General features: G+C 38.5%; 2 protein-coding genes across 6 annotated transcripts; both read left to right on the forward strand.

The window, feature by feature from the left end:
* The first annotated feature begins 575 nt into the window (after positions 1–575).
* LOC127644894 (gastrula zinc finger protein XlCGF57.1-like) lies at positions 576–6504 on the forward strand. The gene is made up of 5 exons (XM_052128332.1): positions 576–619; positions 1431–1510; positions 1640–1754; positions 2368–2571; positions 3907–6504. Exons 4-5 carry the CDS (start codon positions 2487–2489, stop codon positions 5331–5333), a joined length of 1512 nt encoding a protein of 503 aa, XP_051984292.1. The 5' UTR covers positions 576–619; positions 1431–1510; positions 1640–1754; positions 2368–2486; the 3' UTR covers positions 5334–6504.
* LOC127644892 (gastrula zinc finger protein XlCGF57.1-like) lies at positions 587–27882 on the forward strand. 5 transcript variants are annotated; one of them, XM_052128329.1, is made up of 4 exons: positions 587–619; positions 23228–23307; positions 24132–24335; positions 25401–27882. In XM_052128329.1, exons 3-4 carry the CDS (start codon positions 24251–24253, stop codon positions 26825–26827), a joined length of 1512 nt encoding a protein of 503 aa, XP_051984289.1. In that variant the 5' UTR covers positions 587–619; positions 23228–23307; positions 24132–24250; the 3' UTR covers positions 26828–27882. The 5 variants fall into 5 exon arrangements, with proteins under 5 accessions (XP_051984289.1, XP_051984290.1, XP_051984288.1 ...); XM_052128328.1 differs by lacking the exon at positions 587–619 and adding an exon at positions 22326–22377; XM_052128327.1 differs by lacking the exon at positions 587–619 and adding an exon at positions 22328–22377 and having other exon boundaries at positions 23125–23307.

A 27882-nucleotide genomic window follows, 5' to 3' on the forward strand; every position in this document is an offset into this window, starting at 1 on the left:
TTAAGTTTCCTTTATGTGCTTTTGGAGCTTCAAAGATTTCACACCTATTCATTGCATTGCTAGAGCTGAAATATTCTTCTAAAAATCTTTGTTTGTGTTCAGCAGAAGAAAGTCATACACATCTGGGATGACATGAGTTTGAGTAAATTATGAGAGAATTGTCATTTTTCGGTGAACTATTCCTTTAAATAAAATAAATAGCACCCTACTTGATTATGCATATTGTGGGATGATGGAAACAGTGGAACATGTCCTGTTTCATTGTAGGACTTATGACAGAGCAAGACACGTATTGTAGACAAAACTACAAGAAAAGAGGATCCAGACTATATCTTTTGAAGTTGTTTTGCAAAAGAAACAATGGAGACAAAGTATTAGAGAACTGTATTGTGCTATCTGAAAGTTTCTGATAGTTTATGTATGTTTTAATGTTTTCTTGTTTTTTAAATTAAATCGTTTTTGTTTGTCATTGACGCTCCAGTCCAGTATGTGTCGGTAATGCAACATGAACTGGTTTTCCGATCCGCCATTTCACATCACAAGAAGAAGTTGTTGTTATTGTGACGTCATGAACACACCGCCGCAGCTCCGCCGTCTGTTGTGATTCAGTTGATTTAAGGTTTGTGTTTTTCAGCGCTTTCATTAAAATATATTAAACAATACAACACTTTTACACATAATTAACATGGTAATATTACTTGAAATAATTTAGCGTTTGTGATATAAAACTGATCAATCTCATTGTTTAGGTGAATTAATCATTAAAACAAGCTAAACTCATCATAACACGAATATGGAGGATTACATTAAAAACTTTTAGTCATTTAGCAGAACTTTTTATCCCAAAGGGCACATAAAATGCTTAAAAAAACTATTTGTCATACAGAAGTCATCAATATGAAATAACACACTTTAATGTTCGTAAAGTATCTGTATCAGTCCTGCATGAGCTTCATTGTAAGAGAGAAAACTGATTTTTGAAGTGTTTAAAGTTAATTTAAAGTTTTATGTTTGCTGGAAACGTCTGATGTGAAGTAGTAAATGACACAACATTTGTGTTATTTTTCTGTGAGTAAAGCGCTTTCACACTATTTTATATCTAGTCCTAGTGCCTAGTGTACACTATACAACATCTAGTGCAGACTATGTAATTTGTAGTGCACACTGCACAACTTCTAGTGCACACCACACGACTCCTAGTAGTTGCCTTTGATGCTTTGAGTCGATGATTGGTCCTCTATGAGGTCCTAACGGAAGTGATGGTTTATAGTTAAAAAAGCTTAAATATTTATATTCTTTCACGCTGGAAGTGATCCTGTCCCTTTAGAAGACATTCATTTAACCGCTGAGTCATATGGATGAAGTTTATGCTGACTGTCTGTGATTTTTGGAGCTTCAAAAGAGAAATCTCCTTTCACTTGCATTTTAAGGACCAACTGAGCTGAGATATTTTTCTTCAAATGTGTTCTGGAGAAGAGGGAAAATTATAAACACATGGGATATTACGAGGGTGAGTAAATAATCTGAGAATTCTCATTTTTGGGTGAATTATCCCTTAAGTGTGATCCCAACTAGTTTTAAATGATGCTGATGGAGTTTTTTTTTTTTTTTTTACTCTCCGGACAACAAACTTTTTCAGCAAGTGGCTATTTTAGGTTTCTTCAAAATATTCTACAATCCCGAATGAGTTTTGGAGAGGTGCTTCTTTGCTGGCACACACACAGAGAAGAGCGGGACTTGTTCCCAATGACCAGGTAGCAAGATGCTCAGCGAAGTGTTGGTTTAAGAGTTCCACCAGTTCACCAGTCATCACTTTAATCTTAGGTCAAGCATAAGACACACGTCTGAATTTAACCCAACTTCTGCCTCTAAGCATGTAGTCATCCGAGCAATGCATGCAGGGTTATGATGGTTACTTTTGAAATTATTTCCACTACAGATTCAGAATACATGCTGTAAAACGTATTTTGTAACGTCAATACGTCGTAATACATCATTTGTAACATATTCCGTTAGATTACTCAAGGTCAGTAAAGTATTCTAAATACTTTGGATTACTTCTTCAGCACTGGTTGATTTTTTTTCACTTGTTTTGACTATAAAAACTCTGTTAGTACAGTAAAACAAAATACACGTTAAAAATACATTTTCTGAAAAAACGAAATATCTTATGCAGTGTTGTTTCTAAAACAAGATTAATCAAATTGATCTTGTTTTAAGGATTTTTAGATATTTTAAGATTCCTTGTGTAATATGTAAATATTTCAGTCTAGCTATGGTTGTACACGGTAAACAGGGTAATGCATTTCCTACAACAAGGTGTTATTGTACAAATTGAGGATTTTGGTCTCTTTTATTTTTTGGCAGATCTGCTCCTCCATACCTCATAGTAATCTTGATTCACCCTTGCCGTGGAAAAAAGGTGGTATATAAAGAGGATCAACTCCGGTGTAACCACTGAAGTCTACTGACATACTATTGCAAAAATGAAGTTTGTTAAAGAAGAGAGTGAAGACATGAGTATTACAGAGCAATGCAGAATGAAACATGAAGATACTGAGGAACGAAGAGGTTGGTGTTCATTGAGTCTTCATTATAACTGTTTTGAGGAACGTTGAGGTAATAAAGCTTCAGACAGTTTGCAAGATCTGGCAGCTGTAGTTACAAAATGATAGAAGCAGTAAATTTATAGTTGAACAAACAAATAATACCAGAATCTACATGAAAATTACAGAACTAACCTTCAGCAAATCAAAGATAACATAAAACAGACATTTTGCCTTTGTTGCTTACTGGCATTAAATAAAGTTTCAATTGTATTTCTTTTAGGGATGCACTGATCCGATACCTGGATTGTATCGGCTCCTATACTTGAGTTTTTAGACTGATCGGGTATCGCTCCGACAAGCTCGATCCGAATCCAATACTGTCACTGTGGCTATTTTCATATGAGAGCGCTGCTCACGAACAGCATCTCAAATGTAGATGCTCAATAGGTTGGTTTACTTGGTTATAATATGCATTTAGAACGGCACCAGAGGACCATTTGACCAGATTTTGAATAAGAAGTAATTATAATTACAATTATAATTATAATTATTATAATAATTATGCTGCCGTGATGTAACCCACAAACAGACACATACAGGACTTCCTGGAGTGTTAGGATCGTCAAAATAAAAGCCTGAGGGTTTTAAAGCTAAAGGTGCATGAATAAAATATTATTACTGCTGTATTTTAAAATTCTAAAAGTCAATAATAATAATACTCAAAGCTCAAATAAATATTCAAAAGATGAAAGTCAATGTGCATGACCATGAAGTTTTGGTATTTGGTAAGTCTAGGCACAAGTAGGTTTGGTGAAACTGTACACCCACAATAGCACAAACAGTCCCACCCACTTGCGCTTTGAGCTAGCATGAAAGTTGCAATTAGAATTAGAGCTCTCGTGAAAATTGGATAAGACATTGCACACGGTTGTTGCGCATAGAGCTGCACTTTGCACACTCACGAAAGTAGAGCCCCAGAATCCTTTAAAGTTCAAGTTTAAAAATTTGTGCAAAGAAAACTTGCTTCTTTTCTACTTAAGACCTCCACTGGAATTACTGCTCCTTTTGCTGCTACATTATCCAGTAGACTAGTTAACAATAAAGCTTTTCTTAATAGGCTGTACATTTATTTTGAAATAATGTGTAGATGAAGGTTTGTTTTTCTTTACATAAAAATAAAGAGCACCTCAATTAGTTTCACTCAATAATGTAAAGAAAGTTTAAACTAATTATGAAAAAAAAAACCAACAACACTGGTATCGGATTGGGATCGGCTGATACTGAGATTTCAAACTGGGAACGGTGCTTCCCTAATTTCATTTTTCATATTTGTCTGAATTTACTTTGTTCGTTTTAGACTTGATAGAAGTAAAAGAAGAAAGTCAAGAACTGGATGACGTGGAGGAGAAACACCATCTATATCATACATTAAATAATTTCATCACTGGTGAAGATTCTTTTAGTGTCTCGAAGACTGAAAATAATTTCTCACAGAAAAGAACTAAAAAAACAAGTGACGAAAACACATTCACCTGCACTCACTGTGGAAAGAGTTTTGCACAAGCAGCCCATCTCACACTTCATCTGCAAAATCACACTGGATTAAGACCATTTAACTGTGAACAGTGTGGCAAGAAATTTAGTCGGAAATCAAATCTGAAGGTACACATGACAACTCACACAAATAAGCCATTTGTGTGTTCTTGTTGTGGAAAGAGTTTCGCTCATTCAGGACTCCTGAAAGCACATGAGAGAGTGCATACTGAAGAGAAGCCATACCACTGTACTTCATGTGGGAAAATGTTCTCAAAGAGAAAACATCTAAATAGTCACATGAAAATTCACACTGGAGAAAAGCCTGTCCTCTGCCATCAGTGTGGAAAGAGTTTCAGAGATAAAGGTGATCTTCAGCGTCACATGAGAATTCACACTGGAGAAAAACCCTTCCCCTGCCATCAGTGTGGAAAGAGTTTCAGAGTGAAAGGAGATCTTAAACGTCACATGAGAATTCACACTGAAGAGAAGCCATACCACTGTACTTCATGTGGGAAAATGTTCTCAAAGAGAAAACATCTAAATATTCACATGAAAATTCACACTGGAGAAAAGCCCTTTCCCTGCCATCAGTGTGGCAAGAGTTTTAGAAAGAAAGGTGATCTTCAGCGTCACATGAGAATTCACACTGGAGAAAAACCCTTCCCCTGCCATCAGTGTGGAAAGAGTTTCAGAGTGAAAGGAAGTCTTCAACGTCACATGAGAATTCACACTGGAGAGAAGCCATACCACTGTACTTCATGTGGGAAAAGTTTCTCAAACAGAATAAATTTAAATCGTCATATAAACATTCACACTGGAGAGAAGCCCTTCCCCTGCCTTCAGTGTGGAAAGAGTTTCAGAGAGAAAGGAAATCTTCGGCTTCACATGAGAATTCACACTGGAGAGAAGCCTTACTCTTGCTCTCAGTGTGGAAAGAGTTTCACACTTGCAGGACATCTCAAACTTCATCTGCAAAATCATTCTGGATTAAGACCATTTAACTGTGATCAGTGCAGCAAGAAATTTATTTTGGCATCTCATCTAAAGGCACACATGACATCTCATACTAATGAGAAGCCTTACCTGTGTTCTTTTTGTGGAAAGAGTTTCGGTACATCAGGACACCTGAAAGCACATGAGAGAGTGCATACTGGAGAGAAGCCATTCAAATGCACTATATGTGGGAAGAATTTCACCCAATTAAGTGGTCTGAAGTCTCATTTAAAAAAGAGCTGCTCAAAATTATAATTGTGAGCATGGTTATTTCAGGGTCAACACTTATGTTTTTAATGTATAACATAACTTCAGTCAGTTTACTAGATCTGTTGTAGTCATATAATAATTTCAAAAACATGAACCATAAAGGTCAGGAGCAGAAAAATACATGCTAAAAGGCATTCTTTGCAAAAATAATTTTGATATTTATTTTTTTTTCGTTCTTGTTTTTTAGTAAAAATATCTAAACATTCTTAAAACAAGATATTTTTACTTCACAAGCTAAATGTCATCATTGTAAGTCTTCTTTTGAACTGAATTCAGTGAAGTTTAGGCTTAAAACAAGAAAAAAATATTTGCAAATGGGCTAAGAAATATTATTTTAAGCATAATGTTTACTAAATTTGGTCAGATTTATCTGAAAACAAGACATTGTTTCATTAGCCATTTAAATATATTTCTATCAGTAAGACTCGCAGACTTGAGGTAAATGTAAGATGGCATTTATTTGATGAATATAAAACAGAAAAGTAAGGTCTCTCTTTGGCGTAGGGCCCTGTCTGGCGGTCCAAAGTTATAGTACTCGGAACCGTCATATCCTGCCAGAGATAAGAGGCAGAGGCGAGGAGCCTACCCCCGTGCAGGACGGGACTCAACTGGTGGTGGTAGGGTGGTGGAGGTTGCCATGTTAGCACGCTGAAACAGCAATGTGATAGATTGTGAGCAGACATTATAAAGCAATGGTTTACATGTGATTGGCTGGGAATTACCCAGCTAATGGTGCGATGATGTACAGCTGCTAGTCTTCCTGCTAGAACTACGCTGGGCTTACATATATTGTTTTATGAATACTGGCTGGGTTAGAAGACCATTTTTTTTGTTTGTTTGTTTTCATTGTATAAATGATCATAACCTTGTAAAAGACTTATCTACCAGATTGTATATCAATAACATCTGAATAACAGGAATAACCTTGCATATTAAATAAAAATTAAATTGGGGTTCAATTAATGTATTATTTTTTTGTCACAATTAAATAGATTTTGATCAGCATGATACAGTAGACCTTCTGATAACATGAAATGAAGGCCCTGTTTATACCTGCTATTATTAAACAGCACTCTGCAATACTTAATTCTATTGAATCAGTCCCACCATCGAGCAGAGTAACTACCACACATCCAGGGATTAAGATGTATCAGACCAATCATCCGGGTATTGCAAGTCATCTTACCTGCTTCTCGGATCACTGTACGATCTCTAAAAGCCAGCTAATAAAATAATTTCAATAAAATCAATGTATCATGTCCATTGTTACAATGGGCTCTAAGGCTCTAACATAAAGGGAGCCCAAATGCGCAAAACTACCAAAACAACATTTATTTTAACATAGATATTGATGGATGAGGCTAGAATGTTTTCTTTATTTTATATTTTTTTATATTATTAAATCACCTATAATCAGAAGCTATGGAATTATATTCATATATTCACTTTATGTACTCAGTTTTATATTCATTCGTATAATCACTGTACAACTTTTATAATATTCATGCTTGATGCCTTATGTATCTAATGTACATGTGAGATCTAAATGCATGCGTGAGACCAAATTTATACATTATATAATCTTGTATATGAGTTTGTTACCCTTTTGACCTCATCTGGCTTCAGAGTTGGAATGAGAGAGCATAGTTTATGACTGTTATTGATCTAAGAAGCATGCAGACATAGACAGTAAATAGTAAACAGGATATGTTTCGAGACACCTGTCCTTGTATTTAGCTGAGATCGGTACATTTACGAGTTGTTTGCATAAATACATGTACGAGTGGGGCTTTAGCTTATTTTTCCACTTCTATATGTCATAACAGCCTGACCTGACACTTGCGGTTATTACATCATTGTGCAGAACTTTCTGTACCTAAAAAGGAAATGCTTTCTGGCACAGTCTCAAGAGGGTATAAAGACCTTAACGAATATCTGTGTGTCAGACTAACACTTCTGCTCTCTGGCACTAGCACATCTGATGTCCAACTTTGAGGCTTCATCTCGACTAATTTCTGTACTTTAACTTTTCTTCCATTTACTTAGTTAATTAGACAAAGACAAGACTTTGTGTTGTTAGGTAAATAAATATTATTTTAAATAATGCAATGTGAAAAGTAGAAAATCAAAACTTGCATCTCCTGTAAACGAATATTTTAAATAATGCCAAATGCAAACTTTTGGCAATTGAACACTACTGATTAAGAGCAAGAACAGGCCTTGGACAGGGCACCTCTAATAGACCAGCAGGCTGTGTATCCTGTGTGCTCGTAGAGTTATAGATGTGAATCTGACTCATGATCGCTGTTGCAAGTGATCTTCACACTAGCATGATTACCTTTTCAGGTTTCAAACAGGATCTGAGGCATGTAACAATGTTTCCTCCTGAACTGAAAACAAGCTCTGATGGGGAGATAGTGGCTGGTATGCAGAGATGCTTTCTTCACCATTCCAGTGGATTTTCCTCACTATCCAGCACGGGGGACACCAAGTAGCTGCTCAGCTCTGCTTCTAGTGTTTGCTGAAGTGACAAAGTGGGTACAGTTGAAGGAGTTGCCTCACTTCCTTTGAAAAAACTTCCTAATGACCTCTTTGGCTTCTTTGGTTCTGATGAAGTTGTAGAGGGCTCTGTAGTCTCTGTGGGACATTCCCTGAGGACTGCAGCTGATGACTCCATCTCTGTTTTCACTTTCTCCTGAACGGTGGGACATGGTGTGCAGAAATGTATGTCGTTTTAAATCTGGGATTGACAAAACTGGCTGTGTCCAGTAGCTGTAACTTCAGTAACTTCTGTGATGGGGTCTGAGTACTTCCTTTTGAGGTACTCAAGGATGCTGGTTTTGATTGTTTTGGTCAGCTCCGTGTCATCATCATCCTCAGCCAGTACTCGCGAATTGAGGATGTGTAGGATAGGCTTCACGAATGAAATGGTCATATACTCTTCTCCTAACATGGCATCTGTGAACTCCATGAATGGGGAGAGAGCTTTGTTGACAGCCTCTAAGACATCCAAAACAGCCCAAGATGGAACAAGGTGCCTTGATTTTTTATCATCAGATATATTTTATCATCATTTGTCCTCGACCTGTGTGATGGCTTTCTTTTGCTCAACCCTTGCAGTCATCATTTGCATTGATCCCCATCTGGTGACACATGCCGTTTTCAGCTTGTGTTGTGGCAGGTTCAGATATTGTTGCACCTTCACTAATGCCTTCTTTTTTCCAACTATGGAAAAAGCACCGACTAAGTTTTTGCATACCCTCATTGCCCATGCCACACGTTAATATTTCATTCCATTTTCTGAAATAAACGCACACAAAACATTGAATTATTATATTATTGATGGTTTCACTTATCCTTGAAGCTTTTACAAACTAGCAAAATTAATAAGAGGAGAAATGCCTCTTAAACTACTTAAATAATATCAGATTAATAACACTTCTAGACCATTTTTTTATTTCTACTCTAATGATGATTTTCAATGTAGCGTTTTCTTACATTGTAACATTGTAATATCAAGCACATTGTAACATGAAGGAAGGTGCTATATTAATTTTTTGTGTAAAAAATGTATATAGAACCTTTTTAAACACATGTAACAAAGTGCTTAACAAGAACATCAGCACAGAAAAGAAAAGGAGAATAAAAAACACAAGTCATATAAAAACATATAGACATTATCATTTATGACACATACAAACAAACACAGAAAGAATATAAAGAAGAAGAAGAAGTTTTATTTATAGCGCCTTTCCATAGCTCAAGGTCGCTTTACATTGTACATTTCAAATACATTTAGACGCCCTCACATACATTACAGTAACATAGGATACATAGAGTCACCTTATCCAAAATGCATGTTAAATAGATATGTTTTTAACTGGGTCTTGAAAGTAGCCACAGATGAGGTATTACATAGTGTCAGAGGTAGCGTATCACATAATTGAGGAGCATTAATACTAAAAGACCTTCCACCTACAGTAGACAACCTGAAACGAGGGATGGACAGTAAACCAAGTTCAGCTGATCTAAGGGACCGGGCAGGATGGTACGCGTAGAGTAAGTCAGACAGATATTGAGGAGCAAGACAATTTAATGCTTTGAACGTTAGCAGCACTACCTTATAGTGGATACGTGATGCCACAGGTAGCCAGTGAAGGTCATGAAGCAGAGGAGTAATGTGAGCAGAACGTCTGTTAGAGGTGAGAACTCTTGCTGCAGAGTTCTGTACATACTGTAATCTTGCAATAAAGTTTTTTGGGAAGACCTAGAAATAAGGCATTGCAATAGTCCAGGCTTGATGTGATTAATGCATGAATTAAGGTTTCGGTATCAGCTAGAGTGAGAGAAGATCGTAGACGAGCAATATTACGAAGATGGAAAAAAGAGTTTTTAACAATAGAAGAAATATGAGAGACAAATGATAGAGCTGGATCGAATAAGACACCTAGGTTACGAATCGATGACGAAGGCTTAATGTGAATTCCATCAATGTCAAAGGACTGGTCCATCCTTTTAACTGAGGCAGTAGAGCCAATCACTAATATCTCAGTTTTCTTGTCATTTAATTTGAGGAAATTCAGGGACATCCAATGCTTGATGTCCTTGATACATGCAATGAGTGAGTCAGGCAGAGACGGCCTATCAGAGCTGGTGGTAAGATAGATTTGAATATCATCAGCATAGCAATAGAATTTAAGTCCATGCCTGCGTATGATGTCACCGAGCGGATATATGTAGATAATGAACAATAGTGGGCCAAGAACCGACCCTTGAGGAACACCCTGTGTGAGTGAAGCAGTGGCAGATCTAAACCCTTGTATAGTGATATAATACTTTCTGTCGCTGATGTAGGAAATAAGCCAGGAAAGAGCAGAGCCAGTGATGCCAATATCAGAAAGCCTAGAGATCATTATTTCATGGCAGACTGTGTCAAAAGCAGCGCTTAAATCAAGGAGCATCAAGATGTTTATCAGCCCTGAATCCATAGACAAAAGAATGTCGTTAACCACCCGAAGAAGGGCAGTTTCAGTGCTATGTGATGAGCGAAATCCAGACTGAAAAGGTTCAAAAAGACCATTAACATCCAAGTGTGATCGCAGTTGTGAAGCAACAACCCTCTCAAGGACTTTGCTTAAGAATGTTAAGTTGGATATTGGTCTGTAATTGTCCATATTTAGATGGTCTAGGCCAGGTTTTTTCAGAATGGGGGTCACCGCAGCCATTTTTAATTCTGCTGGAACAACGCCGGATGCCAAACTACAGTTTATCATATGTGTTATGATGGGTGTAATTTCGGGCACACACAACTTAGGCAAAACAGTAGGTGTAGGATCAAGCCGGCAGGATGTGGAATTTGACTTCACAATTAGATCACTTATGGCAGCAGGAGTAGTTATAGTGAAAGCCGAGAGAGAGTTTGTTGAGTGAGCGGAAACAGCTAACATCAAATGAACATTTGAGTCACTTGTGTGAGGAGTGTTTTTTGTAATGGATGCAGTGATTGACTTCAATTTATCTGAGAAAAATTGAGAAAAGCTTTCTACCAGCCCCACAGAGCCTGAAATAACATGTTGTGGTGGATTTGTGAGTTTGTTAACCATTGCATAGAGTGATTTGGGCCTGCACTTGGAATTCCTAATGGTAGAGGTGAAATAAGAGGTTCTTGCATCGTTAAGGGCTGTACGGTACTTAAGCAAGTGTTCTTTAAGACCCAAGGAGTGCACGATTAGTCCAGTTTTCCTGTATAGTCTTTCTAGGCAGCGACCCTCAGTTTTTATTGTTCGTAGTTCCGGAGTGAACCAGGGCGATGCACGAGTAGATGGAACCAGTCTAGTTTTAACAGGAGCTTGCCTCTCAAGTATTTGAGACAAAGAATTATTGTATATACAGCAGATTTCTGACGGACAGTTAGATAGTAGACATTCTGACAATATAGAAGCCCTTATTGAAGCAGAGAAAGAAGATGGATTCACAGAATTGATTTTACGATAAGTCAGCATTTTCTTCAGTGGTGATATAGATATTGGAACACTACAACTGAAGCTTATGATTTTATGATCTGAGAAAGCAAAATCAGAACCATTAACAGAGATATTATTTAAGCCAGATGTACATATGAGATCCAGTATATGACCTCTGGAGTGAGTAGCAAAAGTTACATGTTGAGTTAGGTTGAAACAGTCCAGTACAGACATCAAGTCATTGCATTGTGTGGTGTTTTCATGTATATTAAAATCACCAAGCAGAATAACAGATGAATAACCTCCACAGACAAGAGTAAGTAACTCACTAATCTCAGAGAAAAAGTCAGTGAAAATATAACAGCCAGTCACCACCAAGATATGCCCAATTAGATGATTGAATATTATAGCATTGTGTCTGTTCGATTGCAAGGTGCAACCGGTGTCCAAAACACCGCTGCCGTGTTCAGCCATTGAGCTGTGCAGCTTTGACAACATTAGCGTAATGGCCACAAGGTTCTCTTCTGTGAGTTCCCATGCAGAAAGCATATCTCTCAGGCCCTGTGCAATCATATCTGACGTGTGATTGACTGGAAAATATGCCATCTCAAGGCATCTGTTGTGCAGCTTCCATTCATCATCAATGTAGTGCAAAGTAAGGCTCAAGTATGGGTCCATAGTCCTAATTGACCAGAGATCAGATGTGGCTGCAAAGTGCTGAACAGATTTAAGTTCAGCATCTACCTTATTACTACATGTTTTGTACATGTTGGGCAGCGCAGTTTGGGAAAAATATGGTCGCGATGGCACAGTGTATCTTCTGTCGAGAGTTTTAACAAGATGTTTAAACCCACTGCTCTCCACTGTAGCTATGGGAGCCATATCCTTCGAGATGTAGTAACAAATGGCGTCAGTTATTTCTTTCCATCTTCTTGAATCAATACAGCGGCTGTTCAAAATAGTTCCGCTGCCAATCCAGCCCTTACCAACCCCTCTATACTATTCTCTCCAATTTCCTGGCAAGAACCAGCACTCCCAGCACACTCTACTCTTCTTCCTTCTGCTTTTCCATTGAATTCGAATCATTTACATGGAGCTGACACTAGCGTGAGGATGCCTCTGCAAACTCTCACACCTACCCTTCCCCCATCTATTCAATCTACTGCACCAAAGCAGAGAGCGGACCCTAGCATGAGGCTGTCTCCGCAAATGGTCCTGCCCCCCCTACCCTTCCACTCCACTCCACTACATACCACTCTTCTCCCATCTGTTCCTATATTTATACCTAACCGTTCTCACAAAGAGGACCCTAGCTCAAGAACTCCTCCCCAAACGGTCTCACCGCACCTTTTTTCTACTCCAGAGAAACTCCCAAATAACCTCTACGCTAGACCCTCTATTTGTTGATTACATAAATCTGTGTTTATACATTGGTTTGAAAGGAATCTAAATATTATCCTCAACAGATCCGGCATTCCTACTGAACATTTCTCTTCCCATTTTTTCTTCTGCATAGGTGCCACTACTTCAGCTGCCCAGAAAGGTCCGAGCATCAAATTAAATTGCTCGGTAGGTGCTAATCCCACACCTTGAAACATACATTCAATCCAAACTCCATCACATCAGACAAGCACACCAGACACTCACATCTTTTTAGGCTCGGGCCATGCCTCCCTATTAATACGCATTTGAACAGCGGGCTGGAGGTACCAGGATTTGTTTGTCCCCAAAGCGGGCCCCTCGTTCTCCTTATGTGATCCAGGCCCTTGCGTCGGAAGGATTGTAGCTCTGCATCTTACCTATATACTGTAGGCTCCCTCCTTCTGATACTGGGGGGTTTTGCTTTGGATATTGTTTGGCCCGCTCCACTGGGGACGAGGACATCCTTCCCCATCTGCGACATTTGAGAGCCCATGCACTTTCGACTCATTGGCTCCATGTCGTGGACGCTGCGGCGGGACATACACCAACTCTACTACTTAAAAGCCTCCAGTCAAAATGCAGCTCCCGCATGAGCATTTTCAGAGTGTTACTACCGCAGCAGTGCTCGCTCACAACTCTTGGTCGATAAGCGCAGCAGCGAGATGCATCCCAGTGCTAAGCTTACGAAATCCTAATGCAGCCCCTTAAGCTTCTTGCTTTTCACACTGCCGCAGCAGTACCTCAGTCACAGCTTTCACCGCAAACACGTCGCTGGGACATGCTTTCCAATTTTAGCTCCCGCCGGAGTCCCTTTCAAAATTATACTGCCGCAGCAGTACACAACCCATAGCTCCACATGGTGGACATAGTAGGGAGACGTCGGTCCAGCCTAAGCAGCAGCATCACCTGCTCACGGCACCAGGTCGATAAACACAGCGGCAAGACGCATTAGCCTTTTAAATTGACTTAACCCCAGTTGACACTGCCACTTCAGTACAAACTCCCACAATACCTAACCCCAATGTGCAACAGTTGCCCCGCTCACAGCTCCCGCAGAAACTAGGCAACCACCATCCTTCATCATATATCTTCATCCCGTTCAATAAATTTTTTTGAGGGGGTCCTTCCGTACTACCAAGCCTAATGATGAAGCATCCAACTTGCTGTCCTAAACTCCTGTATTTTTTGGGGGGATTCTTCAGAACTCGAGTTGAAGCTGCTTCATCGAAGCACCTCCGTGGACAGCAAGCCAAGTAAGTTTAACCTTAATAGCTTAAAGATTATATGGGCAAACAAACTCGTGAATTGAAGTTCCTAAACGTAATTTCAGGAGGAGCAAGTCCATCTAATCTTTCAATGAACAGCCAGAGTATATAAGCAGCTGTTTACCTCTCTTCTGTCTGAGCTGTTTCCAGCATCCCTCCACCTCCACAACTCCACCTTCACTTTTGGCATCTTGCCCCACTTAATCATCTCCTATTAATAGTCCCGGGGTGCATACTTTAGAGCTCGAGTTGAAGCTGTTTCATCGAGCCCTCCTCTGTGGACAGCAAGCCAAATAAGTTTAACCATGGGCAAACGAACTTGTGAACCACACTTTGTTTTATCCTTGTTCCAGCACTGGAGAAACAAATATAATATGCAGTCTCAAAGTTTGTAGTAAAACAATCATAACTGTGTAATTTAATTTATGCTACCTCATCTGTCAACATGATGCCGGTGTGTTAGTCTCTTTGTACGTTATGTAATTGTTTTGGTCGATGCTCGCGTATCTATGGAGTGTGTGCGCGAGCACGAGCAACGGGTAGCTGGCTGCAGTTTACTTAAAGGCCACAGGTGTCATTAATAACAAGGGTTTCGGAATTTTTTACAAATTAAATTTGTTATTCCTTCTACAAATCATCTGATTTATTGAAATAATTTCCATCTGATGGAACTTGCTGCATCAATTTGGAGGTTCCACCAAGATAAAGTTAAAAATGGATCATCTATGATACTTATTCTGCAAGGCTCTAAGATTTGGAAGGTGAGTTTTCATCTTACATTCTTTTTTTAAATTCTCTGTTGACTGGTTGTTGGTGAAGTCTTGTTTGATTCTTCCCTAGCCACCGGTTCTCTTAATTTCATTTGCAGAGGAAGAGAGAACAAAGGCGAAGAGCAATAATCTCCTAATCTGAGGATTTATTCCGGCATGGTCAGTACCATAAATTTGATTCAGTGGCGTGAGAAAGTATTTTAGGCATGTGAGATGTTTCACAAAAACATTTGTCTTAAGATGGTTATTTATATCTTCGGCTTTATTGTGTAAATAGAACATATAAATGTTAGACTCCCAAACAGAAGAACAGGGAGCCCTGCAACAGATGTCATGGCCCCCACAAAGCTCCCCACTGAACATCGTGTCAGTCTGAGATTATGTAAAGAGACAGATGCAACTGAGACAGCCTAAATAGATAGAAGAACTGTGGCGAATCCTCCAAGAAGCTTGGCACATCCTATCTGCCAACTAGTGTTAATTTCGTTAACATAGAAAACTATGATGAAAAATGTTCGTCAACCTTTTTTCCATGACTAAGATGAGACGATAACGAGATGGCACCGACATCATTAAACACTAACTGTGACTATATCATCATGCAATATTACTGACGAAAACAGACGAGACTAAAATGTAGTTAAAAAAATTAATTCTCTCTATTTCTGTCGGGGGAAAAAAGAGGAGACAAAATATTATTGTCTGTTTTTTTCTGAATTGCAATCCAAATATCCTGTTCATTGGATGGCATGAGCAGCAGTTTCCTTTCCTGTGCTGTGCGCGGCATATCAGGATTAAACAAGCACAATTAAGAGTACATTTCAAGCAGTGCTGGATTTGTAATCTGGCATACCGGGCATTTTCCCAGTGGGCTGATGCCCTTTGGGGCCGATCGGGGGGGCTGGCCATCGGGAGAACTGAGCGGTCTGGTGTGTTGGCCGCGAAACGTGCCGAATGAGCCGCGGTAATCAAAAATTAGCCACCGCGTTATGCAGAACGGACCACGAATCAGCGCCGCAATATGCGCATATTACCACCCCCCAACAACAGTTGGACATGGACTTGATATGAAGGCTAACCACAAAGAAATTGAGGTAGGTTAACGTCTTGGTGGTAATGTTAGGTTGTTTTTCTTTTTTAAGTTATGTTAAGACAACTAGTGACAACTATATTAGACAACTTAATACGTTATATTAAGACAAGGCAGTGGCGTTACATAATGTAGGCTGTGTTTTATAGCTAAACCGAACTCATTTAGCTAATAGGCTAGAAATTGGTTGAGAAGTAGCTGAAAATGAGCGGCAAAGGTAACGTAAGATTGAGTATAGACCAATGACTTATTTATTTGGCATGGTGACAATGCTGTGTTTAGTTGTCCTTCACATTAACATCAAAATGTATTTGAATATGTTATAAAAAACATACCTCAAAAAGGTGTCTGCAGTAATATGCCTGCATAACCTGCATAAAGTTCTTTGTGAGCATAATCCCACCTAGTTTTGATTGTGTCGAGTTTTCTTTTTCTGGATACTCAGGGTTTGTGTTATTAAGTTAAAATCATAGCAATGATTTACTTAAAGTGCAACACTTGGATTTCTTGATGTTTCACCTGTCTAAACGTGACAAAAATATGACTAAAATGTCAACAGTTTTCATTGACTAAAACTAAGCTAAAATACTGAGGGTTTTCTTTGACTAAGATAAGACTAAAATGCCCAGACTTTTAGTCAACTAAAATTTGACCAAAAAAAACAGGATCAGCTTGACTAAATATTATAAAAACTAACAAGGACATTTGACACAGGACTTCTTAGTCTCCTTTAGTCTAAGACTAAAGGAGTGTCCAGTTGTACCTATGAGAATTGGTGCTATTTTAAAGGCAAAGGTGGTCACACTGAATATTGATGTAGCTTTTTCATGTTTACTGGACTTTATGACATTAAGTGATAAATGAAAACTATTTATGTAATTATTTTTTAAGACATACTCACTATGCAACATTTTTCACAAGTGCCTAAAACATTTGCACAGTACTGTATTTTGTAATAGTTTTATATTTTGTGGTTGATAAATTGGGTAACCTGACTGAAAAAGATAAAAGCCACTGCTGATATGTGGGAATTGCTAGATCTGGTTACCGATGGCCCAAAATTGGCTTTGGGTAAAACACCAAAGGCTGATCTTATTTTATATCTAAATTTTTATCTAAGCTGATCTTATTTTATATCTAAAATACAAATTGCTGCCATTTCAGGCACAAAATGAAGCTAAATTCCTGAAAGTGATGAGGGTGGTGAATATGCAAATGTATCCTTACAAATAATCATTTTTGATTCAAATTAGGGTCTGATCAGGTTGGTACCATTTGGGCATGGACATTTTAAATAAAATCGGAGCTGACATTTTATTTACCACAAGGTCAATTTACTGAACTTCCATTTGCCATACCAAATGCTATTTGCAATAAATAGGTTTTCAAAATCGCTGCTGTATCCATACCATACCCCAGTTTTTCAGGATCCTCTCAGACGAGATGCTGAGAAAGCTGCACAGGACATTTTTTTGTCATTTTAACCTGACAGTAGCTAACATTGGATTAAATTGTGTTCAATGATAAAATTTGGACTGAAATCCAGATTTCAACTTTGTTTATTACAGTAGACAGTGCCAATGCATTTTAGCTATTAAAATGACACTTTGAACAGACATTTCGTTGAACTGTCTGATTATTATTATTTTTCTTTTTTTTTTATATTTAAGCAGGAACATTTGGCTGTGATGATTCTGAAATGCCTTACCCCCAAACCAAAGGAAGACATATGTCTTGTAGTATTAGTTATTAAAAAATTGCCAAAAGGAACAATACGGAAAGCTAGTGGCATGAGGTGAAGACCCAATGATGGGTTAGACACTCCAATGACCAAAAGGGGGCAACCTAAGGCAGGGCATCACCGCCCTGGGGCACCTACACAGGAAGGGTGGTGTGAGATGGGTAAGAAAGTGGATAGGATGCTTTCTTGGGCAAAAAGCATCCAAACAGGGAAATTATAAGAAGTTACAGGAATCTGTCCCAAATGTGAGCTCCACTAAACCCGAGCGCACTAACCACACCCGAATGGCTTGATTATCAGTGATAAACAAACGTTCACAAACTGTCATTATGCCAGTAGATCAAACCCTAACGAAAATCGAATTAATCATAGAATGGGAAACGAAGGTGGCTTTAGAGAACCATCTCAGCTAGACTTTGATTATTAACTCAAAATGTATTAGCATCACATATGAGTTTTTATTAACTCCTCTTGATCCAACGTATAAGACATTATTTATGATTTCATGCACCGAACATTCTTAATTTTAAGAGTTAAGATTTAAACAGATTGTGTTGCGGTTTGCAAAGTTACAGGTCACAGAACATTCAATGATTCGCTCGCAAAGGGAAATTCCCTTGCTGACAAAGCTGCTAAACAAGCCACAAAGTCACAAATCGCAGAAATGGCTGTAAATTATTCCTGTTCTGTGCAAGCTCAGAGTCATTGTCTAAAATGTACAATCAAAATGATATTGAGGTCTGTAAAAAAAACCATATTATCGAATTGAGGACTTTGGAATTTAAACAATAAAGTCTTCCCCAATGAAGTACCGAACTGAACTGAACTTGGTTTTGGCCAGATATGATCATTAAAGACAAAATATTTTGAGTCCATACAAAGATCTTTTACAAGACCACCTCAAATTGTACATTTTTTTTCTCAAAACCATGCATTACAATGCCCTCAGCAATCAAACCATGAAATAATCAATGTACGGAGTGCAGTATATAACTTGATAATGCTGAATCCATTACAGGTAGGAAATAGGAGAAAGTAGAAATTTTCGGACCAATGTCCTCAAGTTATGATGGACCTTGTCCAGTGTTGTTGACAACTCAAACATCCTTGCTTGTTGAAATTGAGCCAGGCTTGACTCGATGGTTGCATTTAATGCAAACTAAACTATTCCTGCTTGCTCTACTATAACCAAAAAGACAAAAACAAAACAGGGAATGTAAATAAAGATATTGAAAAATAAAATGCCTGTGAACATTACCAAACATTCTTTTTTTCCAAGTAAATCTGTAGAAAAAAGATACGTCAGTGATTTCCAGGTTTCACACGCATCGTGGAAAGCCTGGAACTTTGCAATGCAGTTTTGCAGTCATGGGAAAGTCCTAGAAAATTACAAAAATACCTGAATGTTCTGGAAAATAATTATTTGTCCTGGAAAATATTTGGTCAACGAATCCCAGTCATACATTCGCTCCAACATTGCTGTTAAACAAAAACATTTGAGTTATAAACTTTAGAAAGGTATGATGGTCGGACAACTGATTTGTTTTAAAACTCATTCACACCTTGGGTAGGTAGCGTGGTGATTCTGCCTTAATACCTCGATATGTGAATTAATTTTCAATAACTCAATGATCGTTGTCAGCTTTTACTGCTATTACCACATGTTGTATTTGGAATACATGGACTGAAACACAGAATCTAGTCATAAAAATGGCAATGGCTGTAAAACACAGAAAGTACCTGTCCTCAACCTAAGCTCAAGCTCCACCATTCACCATAATGGTAACACCCAAAACTCCAACATAACAGAAATTAATTTTAACCTCAACACAACAAAACATTGAACACTAACAAGTCTTTGCCCTTTACATTCATCATGCTCAAAGACATGTTATATAACACTCAATACTGACATTAACTCTATCGAGAGCCATGCAAAGTTTCAGCTTACCAAACAAAAAAATATTCATGTTGATATTCAAGAGACTGAGAAAACGGGGTCAGCAGTATTTGTAACACAATAACAGGTAATTTTTTAGGAAAATGATCAGAATGCTCCCTGGGAGCCTTGAATACAGTCTGGCAAATCTGACTGCAGACAATGTGCTGATGTGAGGAAACCAACGGAAGGCTGCTGGACCAGACAACATTCCTGACAGAGTGCTCAGAGGATGTGCAGACCAGCTGGAAGATGTTCTTACTGACATCTTGAACATCTCTCTTAGCTGCACCGTCGTTCCAATGTGCTTCAAGTCCACCACAATCATCCCCATTCCAAAAAAGTCTTCAGTGTCCTGCCTCAATGACTACCGTCCCATCGCACTCACACCCATCATCATGAAGTGCTTCGAGAGGCTCGTCATGAGGCAAATTAAGACCCAGCTTGCCACCTCAGTAGACCCACTACAGTTTGCGTATCGTCCGAACCACTCAAAAGACGATGCTATCGCCACCACCCTCCATCTGGCCCTCACCCACCTAGATAAAAAGGACTCATACGTTTGAATGCTGTTCATAGACTACAGCTCAGTATTCAACACAATCATTCCCCAGCACCTGTTTGGAAAGCTGAACCTGCTGGGCCTGGACACCTCCATCTGCAACTGGATCCTGGACTTCCAGACTGGGAGACCTCAGTCAGTCCGGATCGGGAACAGCATCTCCACCACCACCACACTGAGCACTGGGGCTCCCCAGGGCTGTGTGCTCAGTCCACTGCTGTTCACTCTGCTGACTCACGACTGTGCAGCAATGCACAGCTCGAACCACATCATCAAGTTCGCTGATGACACGACCGTGGTGGGTCTCATCAGCAAGAACGACGAGTCAACATACAGACAGGAGGTGCAGCGGCTGACGGACTGGTGTAGAGCCAACAACCTGTCTCTGAATGTGGACAAAACAAAAGAGGTGGTTGTTGACTTTAGGAGAGCACAGAGTGACCGCTCTCCACTGAACATCGTCGGCTCCTCTGTGGAGATCGTCAAGAGCACCAAATTCCTTGGTGTTCACCTGGCGGAGAACCTCACCTGGTCCCTCAACACCAGCTCTATTACCAAGATAGCCCAGCAGCGTCTCTACTTTCTTTGAAGGCTGAGGAAAGCACATCTTCCACCCCCCCATCCTCACTACATTCTATAGAGGGACTATTGAGAGCATCCTGAGCAGCTCCATCACTGCCTGGTTTGGGACTTGCACCGTTTCGGACCGCAAAGCCCTGCAGAGGATAGTGAGGACAGCTGAGAAGATCATCGAGGTCTCTCTTCCCTTTACAAAAAACACTGCATCCGCAAAGCTACCAGCATTGTGGATGACCCCACACACCCTTCACACAAACTCTTCACCCCCCTGCCGTCTGGCAAGAGGTACCGAAGCATTCGGGCCCTCACAGCCAGACTGTGTAACAGCTTCTTCCCCCAAGCCATCAGACTCCTCAATTCTCAGAGACTGGTTTGACACACACACGAACACGTGTCCTGACTTGCACTTTAATTATTGTCACTTTATAACTGGCTGCTACCTCAATAACTGCTATGTCCATAGAACACTATCTCATAGTATGTCATGTTTACATGTGGTTCTGTGTTATCCTATGTTGTTTTATGTAGCACCATGGTCCTGGAGGAACGTTGTCTCGTTTCGCTGTGTACTGTACTAACTGTATATGGTTGAAACAACAATAAAAACCACTTGACTTGACTGGACTTGAAAGTTTTGGGTGAGAAACAGAACAATATTTAAGTTAAATATTGATCTGTTTCTCACCCATTATATTATATACAGTAGCTTCTGAAGATATGGGTTACTGCACATTTTATGCTGTACTTTTATGCTGGCTTTGTGTGCTTTTGGTGCTTCCAAGTTCTGTCTACAATTTGGACTTACAGAACTGAAAATTCTTCAGAAAGTATTTGTGTTCAGAAGAAGAAAGAAAGTCATACATATCTGGCATGACATGAGTTTGAGTAAATGATGAGAGAATTTTCATTTTTGGGTGAACTGTTCCTTTAAATAAAATAAATAGCACCCCACTGGATTATACATACATTGTGGGATGATGGAAACAGTTGAACATGTCCTGTTTCATTGTAGGACGTATGACAGAGCAAGACACGTATGGTAGACTAAACTTCAAGAAAAGGGGATCCAGAATATATGTTTGTAAAATCTTTTGGATAAGAAACAAGGGAGACAAAGTATTAGAGAACTGTAATGTGCTATCTGAAAGATTCCGAATCGGCTTTATTGCCAGGTTTGCTCACACATACAAGGAATTTGTCTTGGTGACAGGAGCACAACAATACAATCCAGCAACAAGACAGAGTTAATAATAAAAAAATAGAAATATATAAATGTAATAAAATAAAATAGAAAATAAAGTATATATAAAACACACAATAAGAATATATGTATTGCAAATGATTTAAATGCAAATCTGTTATATACAGTGCAAGGGAATGTAATGGCAGAAGAGGTTGGATGTGTTGATGAAATATAAAAACACTATAGACTGTGAATTGTACATAATTATTGCTCAATGGGGCATTTTTTAAATTTTTAACTGAAACATAAACATCAAGAATACAAACAGGTTAAGTTTATGTATGTTTTAATGTTTTTTAAGTAGTTTTTTCCTTTCGCATTGACGCTCCAGTCCAGTATGTGTCGGTACTGCAACATGAACTGGTTTTCTGATCCGCCATTTCACATCACAAGAAGAAGTTGTTATAAAGACCCCGCAGCCACTCTGCCGTCTGTTGTGATTCAGTTGATTTAAGGTTTGTATTTTTCAGCGCTAAAATATATTAAACAATACAACATGTTTACACATAAACAAAATTAAATAATTTAGCGTTTGTGATATAAAACGAATATAATGTTGTTCAATGTCATTGTTTAGTTGAATTAATCATTAAAACAAGCTAAACTCATCATAACACGAATATGGAGGATTACATTAAATAACATTTAACATTTTATTACTTTTTAAAGGGCACATAACATGCTTAAAAAACTATTTGTCATACAGAAGTCATCAATATGAAATAACACTTTAATGTTCGTAAAGTATCTGCATCAGTCCTGCAGCAGCTTCATTGTAAGAGAGAAAACTGATTTTTGAAGTGTTTAAAGTTAATTTAAAGTTTTATGTTTGCTTGAAATGTCTGATGTGAAGTCGTAAATGACACAACATTTGTGTTATTTTTCTGTGAATAAAGTGCTTATATCTAGTCTTAGTGCCTAGTGTACACTATACTATGCATAGTGCACACTACACAACTCCTAGTGCACAGTACACAACTTCTAGTGCACACTACACGACTCCTAGTGCACACTACACGACTCCTAGTGCACTCCTAGTGCCTAGTGCACACTACACTACTTCTAGTGCACACTACACGACTCCTAGTAGTTGCCTTTGATGCTTTGAGTCGACGATAGATCCTAACGGAAGTGAAGGTTTATAGTTAAAAAAGCTTAAATATTTATATTTTTTCATGCTGAAAGTGATCCTGTCCCTTTAGAAGACATTCATTTAACCGCTGAGTCATATGGATGAAGTTTATGCTGACTGTCTGTGATTTTTGGAGCTTCAAAAGAGAAATCTCCTTTCACTTGCATTTTAAGGACCAACTGAGCTGAGATATTTTTCTTCAAATGTGTTCTGGAGAAGAGGGAAAATTATAAACACATGGGATATTACGAGGGTGAGTAAATAATCAGAGAATTCTCATTTTTGGGTGAATTAGCCCTTAAATGTGATCCCAACTAGTTTTAAATGATGCTGATGGAGGTTTTATTTATTTTTTTCATTCTTTTTTTACTCTCCGGACAATTTTTATCCCGAATGAGTTTTGGAGAGGTGCTTCTTTGCTGGCACACACACAGAGAAGAGCGGGACTTGTTCCCAATGACCAGGTAGCAAGATGCTCAGCGAAGTGTTGGTTTAAGAGTTCCACCAGTTCCCCAGTCATCACTTTAATCTTAGGTCAAGCATAAGACACACGTCTGAATTTAACCCAACTTCTGCCTCTAAGCATGTAGTCATCCGAGCAATGCATGCAGGGTTATGATGGTTACTTTTGAAATTATTTCCACTACAGATTCAGAATACATGCTGTAAAACGTATTTTGTAACGTCAATACGTCGTAATACATCATTTGTAACATATTCCGTTAGATTACTCAAGGTCAGTAAAGTATTCTAAATACTTTGGATTACTTCTTCAGCACTGGTTGATTTTTTTTCACTTGTTTTGACTATAAAAACTCTGTTAGTACAGTAAAACAAAATACACGTTAAAAATACATTTTCTGAAAAAACGAAATATCTTATGCAGTGTTGTTTCTAAAACAAGATTAATCAAATTGATCTTGTTTTAAGGATTTTTAGACATTTTAAGATTCCTTGTGTAATATGTAAATATTTCAGTCTAGCTATGGTTGTACACGGTAAACAGGGTAATGCATTTCCTACAACAAGGTGTTATTGTACAAATTGAGGATTTTGGTCTCTTTTATTTTTTGGCAGATCTGCTCCTCCATACCTCATAGTAATCTGGATTCACCCTTGCCGTGGAAAAAAGGTGGTATATAAAGAGGATCAACTCCGGTGTAACCACTGAAGTCTACTGACATACTATTGCAAAAATGAAGTTTGTTAAAGAAGAGAGTGAAGACATGAGTATTACAGAGCAATGCAGAATGAAACATGAAGATACTGAGGAACGAAGAGGTTGGTGTTCATTGAGTCTTCATTATAACTGTTTTGAGGAACGTTGAGGTAATAAAGCTTCAGACAGTTTGCAAGATCTGGCAGCTGTAGTTACAAAATGATAGAAGCAGTAAATTTATAGTTGAACAAACAAATAATACCAGAATCTACATGAAAATTACAGAACTAACCTTCAGCAAATCAAAGATAACATAAAACAGACATTTTGCCTTTGTTGCTTACTGGCATTAAATAAAGTTTCAATTGTATTTCTTTTAGGGATGCACTGATCCGATACCTGGATTGTATCGGCTCCTATACTTGAGTTTTTAGACTGATCGGGTATCGCTCCGACAAGCTCGATCCGAATCCAATACTGTGTGTTAGTTATATTTGTTACTGTCAAGCTCTAAAAATTACATAAAAGCACCATTAATGTAGTCCACATGACTCGTGCATTTTATTCGAAGTCTCTTGAAACATGCAACAGCTTTGTGAATCGTAAAAAGGCTGTGTTTACAAACATACAGTATGCATGCACGTTGCGTTTTAGTGAATGCCGCTGCTCTGATGACACAAATACAGTGTGGTACGCACAGGCTTTGTGAGGTGACTGCGGCTATTTTCATATGAGAGCGCTGCTCACGAACAGCATCTCAAATGTAGATGCTCAATAGGTTGGTTTACTTGGTTATAATATGCATTTAGAACGGCACCGGAGGACCATTTGACCAGATTTTGAATAAGAAGCGAATTAAACTACCATGAAGTAACCCACAAACAGACACTTACTTGTTGTATTTTAAAATTAAAATGATCTAGTAGACTAGTGAACATTAAAATAAATTATTGAAATAATGTGTAGTTAGAGGTTTGTGTTACACCCAATTAGTTCCACACAATAATGTAAAGAAAGTCTAAACTGATTATGAAAAAAAACCCAACAACACTGGTATCGGATTGGGATCGGTATCGGCCGATACCGAGATTTCAGATATCAGAATCGGATCGAAATAGAAAAACTGGGAACGGTGCATCCCTAATTTCAATTATCAAATTTGTCTGAATTTACTTTGTTCGTTTTAGACTTGATAAACGTAAAAGAAGAAAGTCAAGAACTGGATGACGTGGAGGAGAAACACCATCTATATCATACATTAAATAATTTCATCACTGGTGAAGATTCTTTTAGTGTCTCGAAGACTGAAAATAATTTCTCACAGAAAAGAACTAAAAAAACAAGAGACGAAAACACATTCACCTGCACTCACTGTGGAAAGAGTTTTGCACAAGCAGCCCATCTCACACTTCATCTGCAAAATCACACTGGATTAAGACCATTTAACTGTGAACAGTGTGGCAAGAAATTTAGTCGGAAATCAAATCTGAAGGTACACATGACAACTCACACAAATAAGCCATTTGTGTGTTCTTGTTGTGGAAAGAGTTTCGCTCATTCAGGACTCCTGAAAGCACATGAGAGAGTGCATACTGAAGAGAAGCCATACCACTGTACTTCATGTGGGAAAATGTTCTCAAAGAGAAAACATCTAAATAGTCACATGAAAATTCACACTGGAGAAAAGCCTGTCCTCTGCCATCAGTGTGGCAAGAGTTTCAGAGATAAAGGTGATCTTCAGCGTCACATGAGAATTCACACTGGAGAGAAGCCTTTCCCCTGCCATCAGTGTGGAAAGAGTTTCAGAGTGAAAGGAGATCTTAAACGTCACATGAGAATTCACACTGAAGAGAAGCCATACCACTGTACTTCATGTGGGAAAATGTTCTCAAAGAGAAAACATCTAAATAGTCACATGAAAATTCACACTGGAGAAAAGCCCTTTCCCTGCCATCAGTGTGGCAAGAATTTTAGAGATAAAGGTGATCTTCAGCGTCACATGAGAATTCACACTGGAGAAAAACCCTTCCCCTGCCATCAGTGTGGAAAGAGTTTCAGAGTGAAAGGAGATCTTAAACGTCACATGAGAATTCACACTGGAGAGAAGCCATACCACTGTACTTCATGTGGGAAAAGTTTCTCAAACAGAATAAATCTAAATCGTCATATAAAAATTCACACTGGAGAGAAGCCCTTCCCCTGCCTTCAGTGTGGAAAGAGTTTCAGAGAGAAAGGAAATCTTCGGCTTCACATGAGAATTCACACTGGAGAGAAGCCTTACTCTTGCTCTCAGTGTGGAAAGAGTTTCACACTTGCAGGACATCTCAAACATCATCTGCAAAATCATTCTGGATTAAGACCATTTAACTGTGATCAGTGCAGTAAGAAATTTATTTTGGCATCTCATCTAAAGGCACACATGACAACTCATAGTTATGAGAAGCCTTACCTGTGTTCTTTTTGTGGAAAGAGTTTCGGTACATCAGGACACCTGAAAGCACATGAGAGAGTGCATACTGGAGAGAAGCCATTCAAATGCACTATATGTGGGAAGAATTTCACCCAATTAAGTGGTCTGAAGTCTCATTTAAAAAAGAGTTGCTCAAAATTATAATTGTGAGCATGGTTATTTCAGGGTCAACACTTATGTTTTTAATGTATAACATAACTTCAGTCAGTTTACTAGATCTGTTGTAGTCCATCCATCCATCCATCCATCTTCAACCGCTTATCCGAAGTCGGGTCGCGGGGGCAGCTGCTCCAGCAGGGGGCCCCAAACTTCCCTATCCCTGTAGTCATATAATAATTTCAAAAACATGAACCATAAAGGTCAGGAGCAGAAAAATACATGCTAAAAGGCATTCTATGCTAAATTAATTTTGATATTTCTTTTTTTTTTCGTTCTTGTTTTTCAGTAAAATATCTAAACATTCTTAAAACAAGATATTTTTACTTCACAAGCTAAATGTCATCATTGTAAGTCTTCTTTTGAACTGAATTCAGTGAAGTTTAGGCTTAAAACAAGAAAAAAATATTTGCAAATGGGCTAAGAAATATTATTTTAAGCATAATGTTTACTAAATTTGGTCAGATTTATCTGAAAACAAGACATTGTTTCATTAGCCATTTAAATATATTTCTATCAGTAAGACTCGCAGACTTGAGGTAAATGTAAGATGGCATTTATTTGATGAATATAAAACAGAAAAGTAAGGTCTCTCTTTGGCCTAGGCCCTGTCTGGCGGTCCAAAGTTATAGTACTCGGAACCGTCATATCCTGCCAGAGATAAGAGGCAGAGGCGAGGAGCCTACCCCCGTGCAGGACGGGACTCAACTGGTGGTGGTAGGGTGGTGGAGGTTGCCATGTTAGCACGCTGAAACAGCAATGTGATAGATTGTGAGCAGACATTATAAAGCAATGGTTTACATGTGATTGGCTGGGAATTACCCAGCTAATGGTGCGATGATGTACAGCTGCTAGTCTTCCTGCTAGAACTACGCTGGGCTTACATATATTGTTTTATGAATACTGGCTGGGTTAGAAGACAAATTTTTTGTTTGTTTTCATTGTATAAATGATCATAACCTTGTAAAAGACTTATCTACCAGATTGTATATCAATAACATCTGAATAACAGGAATAACCTTGCATATTAAATACAAATTAAA

The sequence above is a fragment of the Xyrauchen texanus genome, chromosome 6, assembly GCF_025860055.1.
Source record: "Xyrauchen texanus isolate HMW12.3.18 chromosome 6, RBS_HiC_50CHRs, whole genome shotgun sequence".
Lineage (NCBI taxonomy): Eukaryota > Metazoa > Chordata > Actinopteri > Cypriniformes > Catostomidae > Xyrauchen > Xyrauchen texanus.

Coding starts and splice junctions, on each gene's coding strand:
- LOC127644892 (XM_052128329.1), top strand. CDS start 24,251: ATGAAGTTTGTTAAAGAAGAGAGTGAAGACATGAGTATTACAGAGCAA. Junction 24,336..25,400: donor AGATACTGAGGAACGAAGAG/GTTGGTGTTCAT, acceptor TGTTCGTTTTAG/ACTTGATAAACGTAAAAGAA.
- LOC127644894 (XM_052128332.1), top strand. CDS start 2,487: ATGAAGTTTGTTAAAGAAGAGAGTGAAGACATGAGTATTACAGAGCAA. Junction 2,572..3,906: donor AGATACTGAGGAACGAAGAG/GTTGGTGTTCAT, acceptor TGTTCGTTTTAG/ACTTGATAGAAGTAAAAGAA.